Source organism: Oxyura jamaicensis, chromosome Z, assembly GCF_011077185.1.
Source record: "Oxyura jamaicensis isolate SHBP4307 breed ruddy duck chromosome Z, BPBGC_Ojam_1.0, whole genome shotgun sequence".
Taxonomy (NCBI): Eukaryota; Metazoa; Chordata; class Aves; order Anseriformes; family Anatidae; genus Oxyura; species Oxyura jamaicensis.
The window spans coordinates 37,847,625-37,864,083 of NC_048926.1; the positions used below are offsets into that span (position 1 = coordinate 37,847,625).

The 16,459-nt window shown below is 40.8% G+C and overlaps 1 protein-coding gene and 1 long non-coding RNA gene across 4 annotated transcripts in view; both read left to right on the forward strand.

Annotated features, from left to right (window-relative positions):
- Positions 1 to 74: 74 nt before the first annotated feature.
- LOC118155672 lies at positions 75 to 4,972 on the forward strand. Its single transcript, XR_004745952.1, has 2 exons — positions 75 to 145; positions 3,641 to 4,972. It is a non-coding gene; the product is annotated as an uncharacterized LOC118155672 (long non-coding RNA).
- Positions 4,973 to 6,922: 1,950 nt separating this feature from the next.
- The window catches only part of TRPM6 (transient receptor potential cation channel subfamily M member 6), a 100,653-nt gene continuing 91,116 nt past the window's right edge, over positions 6,923 to 16,459 (forward strand). For 2 of the 3 annotated variants that reach the window (XM_035309932.1, XM_035309933.1), the window contains exon 1: positions 13,648 to 13,874. In XM_035309932.1, the coding sequence (XP_035165823.1) occupies positions 13,845 to 13,874 (30 nt within the window). In that variant the 5' untranslated portion in view covers positions 13,648 to 13,844. Of the gene's footprint in view, positions 7,801 to 13,647; positions 13,875 to 16,459 lie in introns of those variants that run through there. The other variant, XM_035309931.1, reaches the window with a different exon arrangement.

Below are 16,459 nucleotides of genomic sequence, written 5' to 3' on the forward strand. Positions count from 1 at the left end.
AAAGGCGGGCCCCGCGCCGAACAGTGCGGGGGCGGCGGCCGCGGCCACGGGGCGGCGGCGGAGGCGGGGGGCGGCGGTGGCGGCGCAGGACGGGCGGACGGCGGAGGGAGGCGGCGGCCGGGGCAAGGAGGCGGCGGGCGACGAGGTAACGGGGCGGCGGCCTCTGGCGGCGGCCGGCGATGGCAGCGCCTGGTTTTTAATTTTCTTCCCCGCTTCCCCGCGTTCTGCGAAGCGAAGGGGCGGGCGCTGCTCGCTGCTCTCGTGCTGGCCGTGCGGGGACGGCTGCAGGAGCGTGCCCCGCCTTCGGTCCCACCCCCCCCGGTAACCGGGGAGCCCCGGGGCTCGGCCTTCAGCAGCCGCGACCCGAGCTGCCGCCTACGGCAGCCGGCCCGCGAACGGCGTAGCGCGGGGCGATGCCCCAAGAGCGGGCTGACCAGCGAGAACCCCGCCGGGTTACGGAGTTGCTGGTTCGTGTGGAACAGCACGCGTGCTTACCCCTGCCCCCGCTACGCAGCGGGCTGGGACATACTGAGAAAGTTCTCGTTTTGCAAAAGGAGAATGCTGAGGCTAAATGCCATGCCTGTATAGAGGGCCGACACATGTAAACTCACCTTTGTTTGCCTTCTCAATATAAAGAAAGTGCTCGATCCAGTAATTTTGCAGTGGCAGGAAGTCTGATCAGGTCAGGACTAGCCCATCTCATCTAATCCAGGACTCCAAACTAGCTTGATACCCTAGTTTTGAGGAGACTGGTCCTTTGACGGCATAACACCTCTTCATGATTTGTGGTTTCCTTTTGTCAGGCTTTTCCTTTTTTATTTTTATTTTTATTTGGTGGACTGTAGACCTAAGGCACGAAGGAATTGAGGAAAAAAAGTCATGAAAATTAAACATCCCTTTTAGGCTGTTCCTTTTAAATACAAGCTCATATTTATGGAAAAGAAGACAACAAGCCTCTTCTGAAGCAAGCAAATTAAACTACTTGAACAAAGTTGTACAGAAGAGTTTTATTCCATCACAGATATGATTATGAATCATGTACTTAACCCTGGTTCGGGTTATTAGGTATAGTTATGTAAGCTGTAGGTGTGGTAGGAAGGCAGTAAGGAAAGCTGTGTGAGTTTCCACACAGTAAAACGAAAGAGAATACCTTCTGAAGTAACTCTGACTTCTTTATATATACTTTTGTATTTCTCCATGTAAAATATTTTTATAGGGCTGTGTTTTTAACAGTTTGCTTCCCTAAGTAAAGTATTGTTCAGAAAGGTGTCTCTCATGCTCTCTCATGGTTAATGGCAGACAAGCAGTGTTTCTTTAATCTTCTGCATGTCCAGCCTGTATATTCTGAAACTTTCACAAAGATAAATACTGCTTTTGATGATTTTTACACTTCTTTGCTGTTTTCTGGCCTGTGTAATTTGTTAGAGTAATTACCGTGGTCAGGATACTGTTAACTTCACACTGCTTTTGCTAAAGGTGATTAGACTTATATTGGCCAGAAAAGAAATGCTATGTGAGTTATATTTGCATGCATACTTGCAAATATTTGCAGCCAGATTTGAGAAATTAACTCCTTAAAAATTAAACAACTAAATCCATTAAAGCTGAACTTCTATATCTCTGAGCTTGTTATGTACCTACCTAGCTAAACTTTTTGCTCAAACATGTTTTAAAAGATACTTAGGTGAACAGCAGTATTTAATGCTTTCTTTTGCATTATATATATTATGGTTGAATGTTTTCTCCTGTCTCCTGTACTCCTTCACCTTGTTCATTTTCACACTGAATCTTGCTGGAAAACAGACATAAAATGAAATACTGCTGCTCTGGAGTCTTGAATACTCACCAGATTAATCCCATATGTGGTCTGAGTCCAAAATGAGAGACTGCATATCTTTGTGGTTATGAGGTTTTACGTTATGTCTTTGAAACAAAAATTCTGTCATTACCCAGTGCATACAAAACAGCTAGCCCAGAGGTATTCTGACTTCAAGTACTTGGCTCTCACAATGTGAGAGGTAACGCCGTATTAACTACTTACATGTAAAGTGGAGAATTCAGGTTCAACATGGGGAGAACAACAGGTTCTGAAACGGCGTTGCTGATGGTTGCTTTCAAGGAAGATTTTGATTATTGTTTGTTGTTAATACTGTGCAGTATAAAAAGTTCAATTTACAATAATATGTACGGGTGCAGCTACTTTTAGTTTGGTTTTCCTCCAGTTTCCATATCTTGTTACCATGGCACATTTATTGGTTTTGGTCTCAATTCCAATTAATTGGAACTTCAGTTCTTTAATCTTCTGTGAAGACAGTATGTTATTCGTTAGCAAATAATGTGTTAGGAGAAGAACTCTACAGGCATACAATCCTCTGGTTGCTGTGATCTGTCTTCACATGTCAAACCTGTTTTAATATTACAGGCCTTTAATAATGCAGGTTTTGATGATAAAAACAGGCTACCTAGCCTGTATAGCTAACAATGATAGGTTTGTGTTGCAGTGAATGTTTTTTTTTAGTTTGAAAATGTTTCTTTAGATTGAAAGTATGAGTTTATGTATTATTTATTTATTATTAAGGAAAAAAAAAATACGTTCTAGTAGCTGAGAAGGGTTAGGGCCGATCCTTACTGGGATTTTTTTAACATTGCATTTTTTTCTTATTCAATTACAGAATCAGCAGACAAAGCATGACCTTGTTCAAGAGACATGCCAAAACAGTTATGCCAGTGTAGTCATTAAAGCTGCTTTTTTTTGGTAACTGTTTGTGCTGAGACATTAAAGTAAAGTGTTTAATAATTCCAAATGCATGCTAGGAAAAATACAAACCAATATTACATAGAACTGCATTATTTTAGGTCTGTGGCAGCAGTCATTGTTTCTGTACACCAGGAGAAGTTACATGCTTAAGACCTGAAGAACAGCTTGAAAACTCCTTTTCACGGTTCTTACATATATCACTTCTATAGACACATGCACAGATTGGCCACCCGGTCTGTAAACTGTATTCCTTGGTTAACTAGTGGCATGCAGTTATAAGCAAACTGTGCTTCCCAATAGAGATTTTTATTTTATTTTTTTTTTTTTAAAAGTGGTTTTGCAGCTTTATACCTTCTGAGTAGTACAGTAGATAAGTGTATATTCCTCACAGGTTTTTCTTGTGTGACTTAACAGTTCCTAAACTTTCTCCTCCCTGGCCCCTAAAGATGTTTTTTTTTTTTCCCCAGTGTATACTTGAGTACAAAATGTAGATGCAGAAGACATAGAATGAGGTAGAATACTTAAATATGTTATTATGAATACCAGTTTCTAAATGTGCGTGAAATTTCTATCCCATTGTGAAAAGGAAAAGTAGTGAACAATTTCTATGTGTGAAGTACAATAATACCATAGGTTTTTCAGTGTCATTCTAAGCTAAGATTTCCAGTTGAACAAATGGATGGAGTTACAGAGGTGATTCCAAGAGTGATACAGTAGTTCTTAGCAAGAATATCTGAAAGGACAAAAGTTAATTATGAGATTTTCTACAGTACTTCCCTTAAAAATAGCTAATTTTTTTTTTCTTTTTATGTTTTTGTTTTCTAATAATGTGATACACATTAATGTTTTGTTGTCTTTTTGTTTATTTGTCTCTTTTCAAAGCAAGAAGAATTCTGTCAGTATAGCTCATTCCTGTATTGGAGAACACCGTTGCCTGCCATTGATCTGTCTGATATTCAGAACCTAGATGGAGAGACCACACCTGCAGATAAAACTCCTTCAAGGACGGATACCATGGAGACTGAAATGGAGACCTGATCAGTTGTTTCATAGTTGTGCATCTACTTGCAGAAAGCTTGTTTCTGTCTGGATTCAGTATTTTCTGCGTGGGAGAAAAATCAAAGTGCTTCTGTCTTTTTGAAGAAACAGTGTTATGTTAGTCTGCAAAGGCAAGTCTGGGTTGTCTAAGTTGGTGGAATAATCACTGTTAGGTACTCACCAATAAGCTGGCTGGAGACCTGAGTTTACCTATCCTTTGTAGAGGAGGCTGTGTATGTCCAGTGAGAATGCCTGAAGTCATGGCAGCCAGCTAAAGGACAGCTACAGAATATTAGAAATTCTGGGTGTGATTGTAAGAAAAAGTTGGGTAAGTTACAAATGGAAGGGAAATGGAAAATCATTTTGCTCATCCTGAACAAAAAGTGTAACTTTGGTACCCGAATGTGAAATACTTATCATGTGAATTTATCATAAAGCACACAAACAGTTGTGGTTTTTAATGTGGGGTTTTTTTCAATGTAATAGTTAAGCCAAAAAATAAAAGTCCACCAAAACCAGACAAAACATTCCCTTTTCTATGCAAACCAAAAATGAGTGTGTTGGGGATGAGAAAGGAAAAGGGGATCTCTTCTTTGGTAAGCTGTCAGTGTTCTGAATGTTGTTTCACATTCTTCTTGTGATCACTCAAAGCAGTGGCAGCTAGCTTCCAAGTTTTTGGTCCATTCTTAAGTTAACATTTTTCCTATGCTTTGTGACATACTATTTAGTAACGTTGAAATGACAGCTGCATGCAGAGGTGTCATAAAAAGTTAATGCAATATAAATTACCACATACACTTTGTCAGACCTAACTGACTGAGGTTTATTTTTTTCCAGAGACTATGGATCTGTAAAAAACTTTTTTTACAGGTGTTCGATGAATTAGTTCTTTTTGTTGTGAAATAAGAAGTTACTGCTTATCTTTTATTTTTATTTTTTTAATTTATTTACAGGTTAAAAAACAATTAGAAATACCTGTCTTCAATAATAGATTGAAATTTAAAGCTGTATTGGCAGAGTGTCAGACTTTGCAAATGTGGTTTGTCTGTAGGTATAGCTGACACCATATTTTTACTGGAGTCATCTTTGAATAAGGAAACTTCTGTTTTTTAATTTTATTTTTAATAATGTATTTGTTAAAATGTCAATAAAGTTTTGCCTGTGTGTATTTGAAAACTTTGGGTCTGTTACTGCTTGAAGTTTCAGATTTTTTCTTAAGGTTGTTCCTGCTGTAGTTTTGTTCTGTTAGGACTCTTTATTTAAAATAGTCAACTTGACAGCCTTCTTAGTAAACATTTCAAAACTTTTTTTTCAGTATTTGTACGGTAAAGTACGTACTTCTTTGTTGCTTATTGGTTTTGATTCTTAGGGTTTCTGAGTCCACAGAATAAAGGACAAGGCTTACTAACTCAAACATTTCATAGTACTTGTTCAGAAATGCTTCTAACTGCTGTCGTATTAGCCAGATGCATATTTAAAACAACATTTATATTGTGCATGTATTTCATTACTATATTTATTATAAAGTCCAAATACCTCAGCTTGTTCTTAAGAGACACTTTAAAAATGTCATTATAAACAATCAGCTTCTGGCAAGAATGCAACCACTATTAGGTGTTTACTGTAACCAAGGAAATTAGCGAGGAAACAGGTTTATTCATTTGCTGATTTTTTTTTTACCCTAGCTAATATACTGCCTTCCTATATTTGCAACACTTCTAATATTTCACTACATTCAGCATTTCTTGGGATCTGGTATTTTGCATTGTTATCTTGTATTTATGCAGATATACTACAGTCATTTAGTTTATAATCTCCTTCCTTGAAGCTTCGTAACATTTGGTGCATCCTAGCAGTAGACTGCATTTTAGTGTTAAAATCCATCTCTCCCTTGCCTGGTATCTTCGAGATGGAAGAAATTTTAAATGTTAATATATTTCAGTGCTTCTATAACAAAATAAATCCTTTAAAAATTAGGCTTGCACTATGTTGTAGGCCATATATTTTCTTAATTTGCAATTATGCCGTAGGCAAGCACTTTGCTCTCAGCTTGTTCCAGTCCTGGGCTGTGGGTTAGGGGGTGGAATGTTACAGGTACTTTCAGAGCTGATGCATTTTTTCCATTCATCTGTTTGCTAGCAGTGGCAAATTTAAAAGCCTTGGAAAAGCTTTTGAATGAGTCTGAGAATATAAAAGACTGTGCAGAGTAGGAGGGAGTGGTGTTAGATTACATAAGCTTTGCATTAGAACTGTCCGAAGGCATGATCAGGAAATGTTGCTCAGTGTCTGGTTTCTTCAGATACTATATGTCACTGTGGGCTACCAAAATACTGGTGTTAACTTCTGGCTACATTCTTCTAGAGAGCTGTTGTTCAAGTGCTCTAAGTAAACTTAAAATGTTAATTTGCTTGTACTTTCGTATGCACTGGAAGTGTTTTTGTAATTAACAAGCACAAAGAAATTCTAAGACAACTCAGGAGTAGCATAATAATCTACCAACTGAAAGTCTTCACATGATGAGTTCTTAAACATTCAGAAGAAAATTGCCTTGATGAGTTCTTAAACATTCAGAAGAAAATTGTCTGTGTTCTCTCCAGGTAACTGGGAGTTTGCTTTTCCCTAAAATTTTCATCTCTAAACAGAAAAGAGCAACTGTCAAAAGAGGAAGAAAATGTACGATGAAAACTCGGAGATCACATAGAGGTCTTTGATAAGTTGATAAGGGTTGCATGTGGAGCAGCACAACCAGGGTATGGAAATACTAATGAGAACCAGCTACATTGCTGCTTACACTTCCTCTGAAATACTTTTCACTCCAACAAGGTTATGTTACCGGCATGTCTACCTCTGTAAAACTTGTGTCTCATTCTAAGCTCAAGGCTTGTTTTGAAAGGTTTGACGTGGTTACATGAAGGCCTGTGCTGGTTTGTATGCACTGACGTTCTGTAGTTCCTACGGTAGACAAACCTCCAGGAGGTTGAAAGTCAGTCTGAATGAGGTGAAACAACCTGAATTACTGACTGTGTCTGGTCAGAAGACTCTGGTAGAAGGAAAGGAGGAGGAAGAAGAGAATGGAAGACAGGTGATGATGAATTAGGAGGACAGATGGCCAGGAGAGCAGTGTCATGCAGTAATACAAGTACTGGCTCCATCTTCAGCACAGCAATATTTAAAATAATTTGAGTACAGTGAACAACAGTAAGCTTAGTGGTTTTCTCATTGTTTTGGCAGTTTTTTGCTTGAATTAATGGACATTAAAGAATACGTGCACATATGTAGATAGTTGGAAGATCTTAGTGTAGAACGTAAGAGTGCAAATGTGTGTTTCCAAGTGGTATGAAAGACTGTTTAGTATTTGGTGGCTAATTCTGTCTGTGGCAGATGCACTGGGGGGAAATCACACATTTTTTTTGTGAGAGTATCTGATGGTAACTGCAGTAAGAGATGTTAGGCTGCACAAACTAATTGGTATAGCAAAACTTATTCAAAGAAGCATTTCAAAATAGCTAGTATGCTTGGGCTGGTTTAATTATTTCCATGCCTACAGTTATAACCTTGACTCTAGGTGGCAATACACATACACAGTAAACTACAGTGATCTGGAAAGTGTTTTGGGTATGCTTTTATTCTGAACTGCTATTGAACATTCGAGCAGTGACATCATGAATGCTAATCATGCATTCATTTGCTTACCGCGATGTATAAATAAGGGCACATCAACGCACAAGTTCCTGACTATAAGACGACACAAGGTCTTCAGCATAATTAGAGTAGAAAAGTTTTGCCAATAGTTTTTGGTTCATCTCTTGTTTCTACCTTCCTTCTCCCCCACCCCACCAATAACGGCTAATTTAAACATACAGGAATTTGTTGTCACTACTTAGCACTGTTTCCATTAGTTAAAACTGGAAAGCAAGATTAACCTGATTGCATGTTGGATGGAAACCTCAGTCTGGAGCTGAAGGCTGCTTGAAACACCTTTGTTAGACATGGGGAAGAGAAAGGTAAGTATGCTAATTCATAAGAAACTAAGTCATGGAGCAGTGTTTAAATGTTGGCATGTAGGTAACAATATGTTGGAAATGCATGAGGAAATACCAACGGGTTTTTCCAGTAGTCATGTTAAAACGTTGTTTATTTAATATCCTTATTTAAAACTTTTCATATTTTAGAGATTTTGAATTTGATGCAGCAAACAATGCCTTTTAATTAGTGGTATTCCATTTGTAAGCACACTCATTAGTATGTTTTAAATGCTCTTGGTCAGAAATACAGAACCCTACCACTGAACCAGTCATGATTTTTTAGTCACTTTAAGGACTTAAAAACCATTGTTCTTTCTTCTCTTAAAGAAAAAACATCTGTATTTCCCAATGTATAATGTGCAACTATAGAGACGCAAAAGATAGAGGAAGAAATAAATTACAGCTTCTCACTGATGGAATAAAAGCCTTGAAATAATACTGAAGTGTAGTTCTGAGCCATAGATGTGAGAGGGAAAGGAATGGCTAACAAGCAAAGTTGTTTACACCTTGGACATTAGTAATATCAGTTCTGGAGTGCAAATATAAAATGTCATAGTTTCTATGACACAGCAGGCTTCTGTGCATTCTTATTCTTATAGTCCATACATACAATGTGCATATGGCCAAAGCACTTAAAAGAAAACTTTGTCAGCAGCGTCCCTTTGCATAAAACAAATAGGTGCTGAGTGTGCCTACTTGTTTTTGTGCAAGCAAATAGCAGAACAGGCAGAAAAGGCTCTTCACCACTTCTCTGAGCTGTGACACAGAGGCTCATACCCACATTCAGGTGTTTTCTCCCATTTTCTGTTGTGCAGCTTAGCTATGAATATCCTGGATTTATCAGCGCTAACTACTCTGCTCTCAAATCTTTTTCAGATTTCTGTTTTATCTTTGGTTGTTTGGTCTTGAATCATTCTTAGGCCAGAATTGCTAATTTTTAAAGACTGATCCTTTCAGTTCAACAATCAAAACAGTCTCACTTTATTAGACCACATTGCCTGGTGATTTGTATTGTCTATAATTAACTAAAAGGGCATTATCAGATTCTCCTTTTTAGTAAGGAAAATTAAAAACACTTTAAACTTTTAAAGTTTAAAAGATGTTATCTCAGGGCAGCTCACGGGAGTGAGCAGTAGTTTAGCATTTATGAAAGCCATTTTTTTTTTTTTTTTATCTTAAGTAGTCAAGGAAACAACAGTATTTTTAATGTGTCTTAGGAAAATGAGGGCTTATCTAATCACATATGTTGTTTTTTTTTTTTAAAAAAAAAAAAAGTCACACCAGTTTATTGATGCAGCCAAACTCATTTCCTCTTCTAGGCTGATGTGCTTTTCCAAATATATGGATATTTATATATATTTACAGTAAACATGAAAATGCATAAGGTATTTTCATATGAGGTAAGCACTTAAGAGGGTGGTTTCAGTTGCAAATACTTATTTCTATGGCTTTTAAAGCTACTATTCAGAAGCAGAATATAACAATTAGCCAACGTTTTGGTATAAAAATAATGTAAATGCAAATTGTTTCAGAAACAAATAGCTGGCACATAGAAGAAATCCAAAATAGACTTACTAATTTGCTGAATACAAGTTAGCTTAAATTTACTCTGCTGTCATAGAAATGTAGGTACCTGAAAGTGAAACTGTTAAGCAACCAGCAACAGACAAGTTAGTCAGTATGAACACCGATGATATGCTGTATTTCTGTGATACAGTGTGTAGCAGCTTCTCAAAACAGTGTGAAAGTGACAGTAATTATATCAGAGCCCTGCCTACCTGATACAAACGTCTCAGTATTTTTACATGGGGCTTCGGCTGACTGTTTTGCTGCATGCTGCTTTCTGTGGAGAGGGCTGTAAGCGATGACCTGCAGACCAGATCCAGCTCAAAGGGTGGCTCCGTATGGCTGCTTCATGCCATGGCTGTGACATCCGGCTGTGACACGGGGACCCGTTGCCCAATAAGTACAATTGCTAGGACATTGCCTCTGACAGAGTGCCTGTGAAACCCAACAGCCAAGTGTTTTGGATTTGCCTGCAGAGTAGTTGTCAATTGTACCTTGAAGGCCCAGTGTCACTCGCACTGCGGAAGTGTGACCAGCTCTTGAAAGATTTGCCTGGGACAGTACTGCTCTTTGCAAATCAGCCCCATTGTTACACTGGCATGGCTTTAACTTCTGCACAGACTATTCCACTTTGACAGCATGCGTCTTGGGTATCTTGTTTTTCCTCTTGCCTCCAGCCATGGGTCAGTAAAGGACAGAGTTCTTTGTGAAGTGATTATTGGGTGCTCCCTATCCATTCTGTGCTGTTTAACCATTTTAAAATAAAGAGGTCATGAAGAGGTCATGTACACAAGGTTCTTTTTTTTTTTTTCTTTTTTCTTTTTTTTTCTTTTCATTTTCCTTGTCTGAAGCAGGAAGTTTTTTTGTTTTGTTTTGTTTTTCCCCTTTCCTCCAAAGTTTGAAGTACTTGGTTAAGTACATCTTTGAGTGCCAACACCAACAAAAACCTCCATCCTGTCAACTATTTTCCTTAAAGGCTGTGTGAGGTAGATTTACTGTGAAAAAGACAGGAAAGGAGATTTTGAGAGTTTGAAAATCCTGGGGTCACATCTGAAGAAAGTCTCACAGAAGAATCCTTACACCTGATACTTGGCACATGGCAGGGAGCTGACAAGTCAGAACTCCCATATGTTAGAAATCCTCTGAAAGGTGAAACGTTTGAAAAATCTGTTAACTAAGCTGAGGGATACAAGGATTGATTAAGCAAAGTGAAGAGAGGCAGTGTTCCCTATGACTGCTCTACAAAACATGTTATTCCTAGAATCAGACATTGTGTTAAGGCTCAAAAAAGTCTCCTCAGAAACTTAGAAAAAGTTTAAGGGGTTACAGTTTAGCTAAACAAAATCATCACATGAATCATCTAATGCTTAACTAAGAATATAAACGGAAGTGGTTACACTTGGGACATTGCATCTTCCTCATGCTTGAGAGAACATTGTGGAGGGATCAATGGGAAGGGACTATTTTCAAGAGATGGAGACCATGACATATTAAAGGTGCAGAACATTCTCCTACATGGAGACCTCTTGGGCCTTCTTCACTCATTTTCCTACCCCTGTTCAGAAAACTGAATAACAAGAGACCAACGATACCATCTGAAATGTTATTTCTCAATTCCAGGCAGTGTCATCATGCCTTACAGAGCAGTACGCTGGTTTCTGTGAGGCTATCACTAGAAGCACAGAAACTATAACAAGAAACTAAGCCATACCATCACATTTTGTTCTTCCTTGCATCTGTACTGACTTCAAAGGTATTTACAGAATTTGCTTTGGGAGAACTGATGTTTGGATAATTTATGAGTGTGACCATCAAACTGACAAAACTCACCACGCTACATTCCTGCCTACTTGTAGACTCCAAAAAGAACTTTTTAAAAGTTTTTTTTTTTTTCTTTTCTTTTCTTTTCTTTTCTCATAGAATAAATTCTGCAAAGAATCCTATTGACTTTGAATAACTCTTCATTCAAATACAGTGATGCCTGAACTATTGTGAAAGAGTCTGAGCTGTGTTTAGATATCAGTAAACACTTGTTACAACAACTGAATGATCTGACTGATAAACTCCAACGCTACATGACGTACTGGCTGTTTATGTTTCAATACGCACGACTGTCATCTTTCTTCCCTCCTGTTGAAGAACATGTATCAAGTGAACTAACAGCTGGTTGATACTTATATACCTGCTTGAGTTGTGTCATCCTTAAGTTGAATAACAAAGCAGTTTATTATTAATGAGGGAAACCATGTTCCCCTTCCTGGAAAAGCTTTTGTTGTTAGATCAGTTTCTCTAGATGGAGATCAGTAACAAGTGATATTCCTCAGGGGTCCATACTGGGAGTTTCTCGAGGTCCATACTGGGACCAGTACTGTTTAGTAATCTTAGTAATGATGTGGACAGCGGGATTGAGTGCACCCTCAGCAACTTTGCAGGTGACACCAAGCTGAGCAGTGTAGCTGATACAACAGACGGAAGGGATGCCATCCAGAGAGACCTGGACAAGCTTGATAGGTGGTCCCATACGAACCTCATGAAGTCCAACAAGACCAAGTGCAAGGTCCTGCACAGGGGTTGAGGCAATCCCAAACATCAGTACCAACAATGTGATGAATGGATGGAGAGCAGCCCTGCAGAGAAGCACTTGGGGCTATTGGTGAACGACAAAAGAGGTATGGCCAGCAATGTGTGCTTGAAGCCCAGAAAGCCAACCATATCCTGGGCTGCACCAAAAGAAGTGTGGCCAGCAGGGTGAGGGAGGTGATGATTATCCCCCTCTGCTCTGCTCACATGAGACCCCACCTGGAGTGCTTCATCCAGGTCTGGGGCCCCCAGCACAAGAAGGAAGTGGACCTGTTAAAATGAGTCCAGAGGAGGGCTGTGAGGATGATGAGAGGGCTGGAGCACCTCTCCTGTGAAGGCAGGCTGAGGTAGCTGGGGTTGTTCAGCCTGGAGAGGAGAAGGCTTTGGGGAGAGCTTATAGCAGTCTTCCACTACTTAAAAAAAGCTTATAAGAAAGATGGAGGGAGACTTTTTACAAGGTCATGTAGTGATAGGACAAGGGGTAATGGTTTTGAACTGAAAGAGGGGGGTTCTAGATATAAGGAAGAAGTTATTTACGCAGTGGGTGGTGAGGCACTGAAACAGGTTGCCCAGAGAAGCTGTGGATGCCCCATCCCTGGAGGTGTTCAAGGCCAGGCTGGATGGGTCTTTGGGCAACCTGGTCTGGTGGGAGGGGTCCCCGCCTATGGCAGGGGGTTGGAACTGGGTGATCCAAAAAGGTCCCTAAAAAAATAAACCATTCTGTGATTCTAATACTAGTATGCAGTGGCAGCGTGAGAGTAGAGTTACTACAATCAGACCTGGAATCACAGTTGCATATTCACATACTCTGAAATAAGCAATAAATCATTACTTAGGATCATCCCAGAAGGTTGCCTATACACCCTTTAAGCTGGAGGTGAAGACCAAGGCAGATTATTCTGTTTTGTTGTCATCCAGAATCTCCATTGTTAATAAATAAATAAATAAATAAATAAAATGTTAAATTCTGTGTGCTATAAAGAAAAGTAGCCCTGTCTCTGCTGCATTGCTGCTACACAGTGTGATAAAGCAACAGCTCAAACAGTTATCATCTGTTAAGTGTGTGCTCTCTGCATCTGCTGCCAGCCTTACTGTTGGGCAAACTTATGAGATTTCTTTGGTTATGTTGGAAAATAAAAGTAAATAAGCCTATTGGCAGGCTGATTTGTTGATGAGGATATGAGGGTACAGGGTAAGAAATCCAGTAGCAGTCTTGAGCAGTTCCATTTCTTGCTCCTCTCTTCACTGCTTTATGAGATCTTGAAAATCTGCTAGGATGCCACAGAAAATGTAAAAAGTTAAAAAAATTTTAGGTGTTTTTAGAAACTTGATGTCTTTAGTGTGTGTTTGGAGATGATGAAACAATGTAACTGGGAGTTCCCTGGGGAAGATTTGTGCATAAGATGTAGATCAGTTTTGTCTTTTTCATTCCAAAATCTGGACATTCATTCCTTCAGAAGATCCTGCTTGATTAAAACTGGTTGATGGAAAAACATTTTAATATACCTGCTGGATAGGAGGTGTGATCTAACAGAACGCAGTGAATAGAAAGGACATTTGGGTCATATCACTTTACAGGCACCCCAAGGAAAGAAAAGAAACAAAGCCACCCATGTTTTGGTGAAAGTTTCTATCAAGTGTATTATCTTCCTTTAAGATCTGTTTTCGGTAGAAGATTCTTGGACTTTGAACAAAATGGCAGGTACTGCCTGAATTATTGCAGGCATACTTTGACATGTGTGCATTTCAATTGCTTAGGACATGAAAAGTAGGAGGTGTCAGCTGTTGGGCATCCAGAACTGAGCTGGCCTCACTGCTGCTGAAGTAACAGACTATACACTGGGAATAAAGAATTTATGAAAAAAGAAGCATAAAGGATGGACAAGCAAGATCTCTCTGATCTTAAGGTAAGTCTGTAGAAATGGAACTGATAGTCTATGGTAGGACTGCAGAAGAAAACACACCAGCAATTCTGCTTTCAAGAGATAACGATAAAGAGTCCATGATAGTTCTGTAGACTTTGCCCTCTTAAAATGTATGTTATAAAACACACCGTGAATGTTTTCGTACCTGTGAAGTACTAGGGAATCTGCAGTGTGAGAATTGGTTTGCAAGGCTTTGTAGAATAGATCTTTAGGTCTTTGTATTAGATTACAAATGCTGAGTTGATTCTAGGGAAGACAGAATTTCTCGTGCCTGAATTTACACAACTTAGAACAAAAGACATGTATTTGGAATTAAGAAAATGCTTGCAGTCAGAGGAATATGTTCACCTTGCTGTGTTCCAGTCAAAGTCCGGGGCATCTGCATGTGCTGGTGTACAAGTATGTCAGTTTTCTTACAAGGTTCAGATTAATACAAAGACTGGGCATGGTGGCAGCAACTGATACATTTGCCTATGTCCTATTACAGGAATGCTTTTTATTTCATTTATGAACTTTGGTGAAACTAGATGATGGAGCTGAATTGAAAATAATTTAATATATTAAAAGGTGAAGCTAAAAAAAAATGCTTTTTATCACCTGCTAAAATTTCTAGAAATGTGTTCTGTTCTTTGAAGCTGTAATGCTTTTTTAAGGGCTACTCTGTAAAAAGTGCAACATAAAAAGTCTAAAGACAAAGCAGGGGCAATGCCGGAAGCATAACATTACATTTTGCAGGGGGCTGGAAACACAGTTTTATCCTCCCTGCCTTTGGAAGAACTGTTTATGTTAACTCACTGCTAAGTTTAACAGCTGATGTCTCAGAAGGCCCTGAGGCACGCTCCAGGCTGAGCAGGCTTTTCTGCTCTGATTTCGGGAGCTGTTCAGCCCAGGCACTCCGTGACCTGCTGCTGCTCCGTGCTCTGGGTGGGTCTGTTCCTGGGCTCCTGCCCGGAGGGGAAGGAGATGGCCTGGTCTGAGCGCAGAATGCTCCTGTACAGGGGGAGGGAGAGTTGAGCACCAAGGAGGAAGATGAGAATTGGCTGGACAGTGGAATTAGAAGTGGAGAGACTGGAAAATGGAAGAGAAACTGGAGGGGAAATACAGACAACAACCAGAGGCAGGCTAGCAGCTCCCAGTTGGAGCTCCCAGTTAACAGAGCAGCACAACTGAAAGCAACAAAATAAAAGAAATACTAAGCAAGAAGGGGATGGGAGGGCAGGGTAGGGAAGCCAAAGAACTCTGGATTGCTTGTAGGGAGATGATAATTTAGGAACAAAAAAGAAAATAGAGCTGAGAGAAAAGTCATACTTGAGAGACGAGTTGGAGGAGATACAGAATAGATAAAAATGAATCTTGGAATAAAGGAAGAAGAGTCTCTGCCCTGTGTTAGCCCCCACTAGGTGTAACGTGACACAAGCACAAGACTCCTGCACATGGGTCGGGGCAATCCCCCATGTCACTAGACTGGGTGATGAACAGGAGGAGAGCCCTGCAGAGAAGCCCTTGGGGCTACTGGGGAATGACAAATCAGACCTGAGCCAGCAGTGTGCACTTGCAGGCCAGAAGACTCATTGTATCCCGGGCTGCATGAAAAGAAGAACGGCCAGGAGGGAGATGGAGCTGATTCTCCCCCTCTACTCTGCTCTTGTGAGACCCCACCTGGAGCCCTGCGTTCAGCTCTGGGCTCCCCAGCACAAGGACATGAATGTCTAATGTAGACTGTCCAGAGGAGGTCTGCAAAGTTGACCGGGGCCTGGAGCACCTCTCCTGTGAAAATAGGCTGAGGGAGCTGGCGGTTGTTCAGCCTGCAAAGCAGAGACCTTACTGAGGCCATTCAACACATAAAGTAGACTTATAAGTAAGATTTTTTTTTTTTTTTTATTTTTATTAGGGTCAGTAGTGATATCACAAAGAGTAACTGTTTTAAACTAAAAGAGGAAAGATTTAGACTGGATGTTATGAGGAAGTTCTTCACTGTTAGGGTGGAACATCCCTGGAGGCATTCAAGGCCAGCTTGGATGAGGCCTTGGGCAATGTGGTCTGGTGGGAGATGTCCCCGCCCATGGCAGGGGGTTGGAAGAAGATGGTTTGTAAGGTCCCTTCCAACCCAAACCATTCTGCGATCCAAAATGTGGCAGGTGCTTGTTTTGGCCCAATGGCCATGTTCTTTGGTGGTTTAAGGCCTCTGACCCTGCAGGGCATAGTGATAACTGCTGATGGGGTACTAAGGTTTATACTTTTTCTTTGCCGTGTGTACGCCGCGTTTGGGACGCGCAGTTCAGGGCCTGCCAGGTGGGCAGCGGCATTGCCCCGCGGTGCCGGTGCCCGTCGGCCGGGCCGGGCCGTGAGGCGCAGGAAGGCGCCTCGCCTCACGCCGGGGGTGAAGGCCGGCGCCCCGGGAGCCGCCGCGCCCCGCCGAGGCGCCGCCCGCCCGCCCGCTCGGCCGCCGTGGGACGAGGATTGGCGGCGCCGCACGGGCATGGCGGCGTGGCGGGACCTGCTCTTCGCCCAGCTGGGCCCCGTCTGCCGGGACTGGCGAGGGGGCGCCTGGCGGCACCCTGCCCGCG